The sequence below is a fragment of the Aptenodytes forsteri genome, unplaced genomic scaffold (genome assembly GCF_000699145.1).
Source record: "Aptenodytes forsteri isolate BGI_AS27 unplaced genomic scaffold, ASM69914v1 Scaffold578, whole genome shotgun sequence".
NCBI classification, from domain to species: Eukaryota; Metazoa; Chordata; class Aves; order Sphenisciformes; family Spheniscidae; genus Aptenodytes; species Aptenodytes forsteri.
Window position 1 is genome coordinate 247,169 of NW_008795139.1, and position 5,372 is coordinate 252,540.

The following is a 5,372-nucleotide window of genomic DNA, read 5'->3' on the forward strand; positions in this document are numbered from 1 at the left end:
CGGCCGCCTCCCCGTGCTGCCCCCCCGCCATGGGCACCCCCGTCGGGGAGAGGAAGGGTCCTGCTGGCGGAGCGCGCCCGGCGCAGAGGATAAGGCCCCTCTGCTTTCCGTGGGCGGTGGGAGGCTGAGCCCCGGAAGACGGGGACCGGCTGCCGGGGCTGCCCCCGGTTCTGCCCCCGGCCGTGGCAGAGGTGCGGGGGCGGCCGGTGCCAATCCCCCTGCCCTCTCTCTCCCAGTTCTCGTTCCTGATGACGGAAGCCCTGCTGATATTCTCCCCGGAGACCTCGTTGCTCCGCTCCTTCTCCCGCAAAGTCAAAGTGCGGGTGCACTGGGCCCTCCAGCTGCTCGCCCTCCTCTGCGCCCTCCTGGGGCTGGGCATCATCACCTACAACAAGCACCTGAACGGCAAGGCCCACTTCGTGACCTGGCATGGCCTGACGGGGCTGCTGACCGTGCTGTATGCCAGCGGGCAGTGCGCAGGGGGGGTGCTCCTGCTCTACCCCAAGCTGATGAAGAACTGGACGCTGGCCAAGCTCAAGCTGTACCACGCGACCTCGGGGCTGGTGGGCTACCTGCTGGGCTGTGCCAGCCTGATGCTGGGCATGTGCTCCCTGTGGTTCACCGCATCGGTGACCAGCGTCTCCTGGTACCTCACCATGCTGTGTCCCCTTCTCACCAGCCTGGTTATCATGAACCAGGTGAGCAACGCCTACCTGTACCGCAAGCGGAGCCAGCACTGAGGGCTCGGTGTGGATCTGAACTCCCCCTGGGTGAGCCAGCAAGGCCGGGGCTCCCCCCCGCAGCCCCCCATGGGGGTCCCCTGCTTGCACAGGCTCTCCTCAGTACTAGATTTCTGCCTACTCGTCTCTCGTTAGTCCTGGATTGTCCATAGCGTCTCATCCCTGGGGAGCAGCTATGATGTGTGTGACACCGAGCGGGCAGGAGTTGCCTATCTCATGCCTGCCTCGGTGGGGACGTTTCCCAGCACAGGTAACGCTGCTGCTCCCTGCGGCAGCTTGGGTGCTCAGTGTTGGGAACCGGAGGATCCACTCAGGATTCCTGGTCCTTATCCCCTTCCCTTGCCACCCAGGGCTGCTTTGGAGCAGGCAGGACAGGAGCTGTCGTATTCCTGGTGAGGAGGGCAGGGAGTCCCCACTCGCCTGGGAGGCTGCAGCAGGCACCACGCTGCCTCTCCTGCCACGAAGGCAGCTTGGCCAGTGAAAGTGCAGGGCACGGTTGTGGCTTCAGCCCACCTGAAGCGGGGTGGCAGCGCCCAAGGCATCCGTCCCCATGGTGCGGCCCCACGCAGGGACCCGGGGGCTCTCCGGGACTGGTGTGATCAGCCCTGCCCGACGGCCGCGGATCCGGGCACGCGTTGCCATGCACAAATCCTTCCTGCAGGCTGGGACAGCGAAGGTTCAGCCTGGCGGGATGTGGGGGTCATTTTACAGAGCAAATTATCAAGCCGAGATGCAAACCGGCAGCCTGCAAAGGTGTTTTGTCCCTCTGAGGGGCACAGGGAACAGTGCGAGCATGGGGGGGAGCAGGGCTCGGGACGAGCCCTTGAGCCAGCCTGCGAAACAGCCCTCAGGAAGGCAGAAGGCAACCTCCTCGCCGGCGCAACAGCCTTCCTTCCAGCTCGCCTGCCATCGGGGCAGCTGGGCGCTGCAAGGCTCCGTCTGCTGCAGCGGCCCCACCGCCCCTCCTCGGCACGTACCCTGCTCTCAGCAGGGCTGGAGAGCTGGGAGCGGCTCCCGGGCTGGGAAATTCCTCTGTATCCAGAGCTTTTATTCAATAAAGATTTCAGGCAGCTACAGTGCGACAAGCCCTCTTTACTGCCCGGGGGGGCTTCTGGGGTACGGGCAGACATCCCCCCCCCTGCAGACTTCCCACCCCCTCCTGCTTGCAAAGGGTCTCTCCCAACCTGCTGGGAGTACCCGGGAAAAAAACCCCTCCCCAGGCTCCTGCGCAAGAACCCCCGGGGGCTGCTCTGTGCCCGGCCCCCTGCCCTGCCCACGCTCTGCCGCGGGAGCCGACTCTTTCGAAGAACTCTTTATTGATACCGAAACATCTGTGTTTTTCCCAGTTGACAAAACCTTCTCGTGTGGTCCTTTAAAAAAATAATCACGACACCATCGATCCGCATCCTGGGCTGTGGACTGCCCGGGGGATCAGGAGCTGTGAGGAGGCTGTCGCAGGGAGCATCCTCTCCATCCAGAAAGAAAAAAGCCCATCAACACAGAGGGAGGGAAAAAGAAGGGGGAGCCCACAAGAAAGAAAACCTGCTGCTGGAGGAAGCAGCAAGAGCCCCACCGTAAAAATTAATTCCAGCTTCTAGTGTAATCTGACAAACGGATTAGCCGGGAAGCGGCTGAGGGCACCGGCTCCTCGCAGGACTGGCTTCGGGGGTGGGAGAGGGAGGAGGAGAGAACCCCCCACAAGCAAAGCCCGGAGCTGGCAGTGCCGGACCACCACCCTGTGGGGCTGGGCAGCCCCCTCCTGCCCAGCAGCCTGTCCCCCTGCCTGGCAAACCTCTCACCGGTCACGGCGAGCTCCTGCCGGGGTGGGGAGAGGCTCCCCACGGGAAAGGGATTCAGAAAAGAAACCCACCAGCCTTCCCGTTCCCTTGGTTAGGGACAAAACTACCTTCAGAAAGCAGGAAATAAGTGTTGAGCGCTCTGGACAACCCCTGGAGCAGAGGAGAAGCGAGGAAGCGCTGCTGACTTCATTCCTGCATGGGCAAGCACAGCAGCCTCGGGGCAGGGAGCTGGCCCGCCACGCGTGGGGCACACCTGAGGCTGGATCAGCCCCACGTCCCCACGCCGGAACATCCCCCGCTGCCAGTGCCAACATCCACAGCCCACCTTGTGCCGAGGGGAGCTGCTCGAGGAACCCCCGTCCTTGTGGTGGCGGCAGCGTCGTCATCCTGGGCGCCCAGTGCTGGCCGCGAGCAGCGACGAAGCGTTGGAATGAGGTAGCCCCCCCGCCTCTGCCGCGGGAGGAGTCCCCGCGCCCCGCTGAGCGTCCCGGCTGCGTGGGGGGAACACGAGGGGGGTTAGCAGCTCTCCGACGGAGATGGGGCGGGGAAGGGGGGCGGTGTGTCGGCCGGTCACAGCTGGGACGGGGCATCCTGGAAGGTGATGAGGCTGGACTCCTGGCCGGCGCCCTTCCCGGCCGCACTGGGGTCGGGCAGCAGTGGGCTGTCGGCCTTCGCCCCCGCCTCCTCCTCGTCATCCTCCATGCTAGGCCAGGCCGACTGGTCCTCCACACGCTTCAGCCGCTCGTTCAGGGCCTTCAGGGCCAGCTGCCTGCGGGGCAAGGGCGGACGGGCAGGTTAACCCCAGGTCCAACGGGCAGGGCAGGGGTTAATGGCTCTGCCCCATGGGGCAGTGTGCAAGGCCATCCCCTGGCTTCTTCCCGGCAGGAGAGGATGGATTCAGCGGTGCTAGAGACAACTCAGAGCGCCTGGGACTGCCCCGCAGAAACCCACTCAGGCTCCTAGACTACATACGCAGAGTTCTCGTGCCACGTGGTGCGCTCAGAGGCTGTCAGACAGCACACAGGCCGCTCAAGGAACGGGGGAAGAAAGGCATAAAACGGGGCAGGGGAAAGCGGAGCGCCAATGCCAATGCCTTGTCCAAACCTTCCTGCCGGGGCTCAGGAAGGCCAACACCGGGAGTGCGGGAGGGCCGGGGCATGTGGCCGACTCAGCGCCTTCCCCCACGCCACAATGACGGGTGCGGGGCTGCTGCGAGCAGGGGGCTGGCACCTCCCCAGGCAGCTGCCGTCCCCCTTCTATAGGGACTCCTGACCCCAAAACCTGCCTGCCCCTTCCCCAGGATCTCCTCGTTCCTCCCCTGCACTTCCACCGCCGCTGAGTGTTTAAAGAGCAGGACAACGTTCCACCAGCCCCCCGAAATGCTCCCCACCACCTCTGCGGTAGGGAGGGTGGCCCCCAGCAGACCCCCTGCAGAAGGCCCCCCCCTTAGCACCCTGCACCCAAATCTCCCCGCTCCTCCTCATTTGGATTTTAAACCCGACCCTTGCTGCCCATAAACACGATCCCCGCGAAAGCAGGGCGAGCGGTACCTTCTCCTCTCGGCATCCTGCGGGTCCGTCCCCGGCAGGCTGATGGTGATGGACGACGGGGCGCCCACGTCGTAGCGTTTGACCGTCTTGCGGCAGACCTTCACCTTCACCAGGATGCTGTGCACCAGCTTGTCCACCAGACCCCCCACGGGACAGCTGCCGTCCCCCTTCTATAGGGACTCCTGACCCCAAAACCTGCCTGCCCCTTCCCCAGGATGGATCTCCTCCTCCCCTGCACTTCCACCGCCGCTCCGTGTTTAAAGAGCAGGACAACGTTCCACCAGCCCCCCGAAATGCTCCCCACCACCTCTGCGGTAGGGAGGGTGGCCCCCAGCAGACCCCCTGCAGAAGGCCCCCCCCTTAGCACCCTGCACCCAAATCTCCCCGCTCCTCCTCATTTGGATTTTAAACCCGACCCTCGCTGCCCATAAACACGATCCCCGCGAAAGCAGGGCGAGCGGTACCTTCTCCTCTCGGCATCCTGCGGGTCCGTCCCCGGCAGGCTGATGGTGATGGACGACGGGGCGCCCACGTCGTAGCGTTTGACCGTCTTGCGGCAGACCTTCACCTTCACCAGGATGCTGTGCACCAGGTTGGCCACCAGACCCACCACGGGCTGCAAAATCTCGGGGAAGAAAGTGGCAAAGGCGAAGTGGTCGGACATGTCTCCCCGGCCTCTACTGTGCCGCTGGTAGAAACGGAGATAGACCCAGCTGGAGAGGAGCCCGAAGCCGTACGAGGCCAGTATATTGCTCTCGACGAGGGCGGCGAGCCGCAGCAGAGCCAGGAGAAGGAGCAGGAGCATGGGGACTGCCTTCATTCTGACCTGGGGCACCTTCAGGACGGTGCTGTCCCCCATCGTCTGCTTGAGGGCCACCAAGACTCCCCCGAGGAAGCCCAGCCCGCCGTGGATGCGGATGGTGAACAGGTAGGCGAGGTGGAAGGAGGCCACATAGGTGAGGAAGTAGGCGAGGGCCCCCAGGAGCCCCACCGAGACGTTCACCACCGCGAAGAAGACCAGCAGCTCCAGGGCGCCCCAGAGGGGCTCCAGCAGCCGGCCGGCCGCCCCCAGCGTGGCCACGCTGGCCGCGGGCCAGGCTGGCCGCCAGGCCCCAGGGGGCCCGTGAGTCAGCAGCGTCCAGACCCAGAAGTTGGGGGGCAGGAGGTAGCCGGGGGTCACCCCCAGGCCGTAGGCCGTGTCCAGGCCGAAGGAGAGCAGGTAGAGGAGGAGGACGGCGGCGCTCAGCGACTTCACCACCACGCTGGTGCCGGCCAGCGCCGCC

General features: G+C 65.0%; 3 protein-coding genes across 3 annotated transcripts in view; 1 reads left to right on the forward strand and 2 right to left on the reverse strand.

Annotated features, from left to right (window-relative positions):
• The window catches only part of NPRL2 (NPR2-like, GATOR1 complex subunit), a 4,562-nt gene extending 4,531 nt beyond the window's left edge, over positions 1 to 31 (reverse strand). The window contains exon 1 of the mRNA XM_009278503.2: positions 5 to 31. Coding sequence (XP_009276778.1) covers positions 5 to 31 — 27 coding nt within the window. The remainder of the gene's footprint in view (positions 1 to 4) is intronic.
• LOC103898269 (cytochrome b561 domain-containing protein 2) lies at positions 30 to 1,806 on the forward strand. The gene is made up of 2 exons (XM_009278504.1): positions 30 to 116; positions 237 to 1,806. Exons 1-2 carry the CDS (start codon positions 30 to 32, stop codon positions 738 to 740), a joined length of 591 nt encoding a protein of 196 aa, XP_009276779.1. The 3' UTR covers positions 741 to 1,806.
• Positions 1,807 to 2,043: 237 nt separating this feature from the next.
• Positions 2,044 to 5,371, reverse strand: TMEM115 (transmembrane protein 115; the record flags this gene model as incomplete). Its single annotated transcript, XM_009278505.1, has 2 exons — positions 2,044 to 3,308; positions 4,554 to 5,371. Coding segments are annotated over 2 exons (1,017 nt in total), but the record flags the coding sequence as incomplete, so codon positions are not given.
• Position 5,372: the final 1 nt, after the last annotated feature.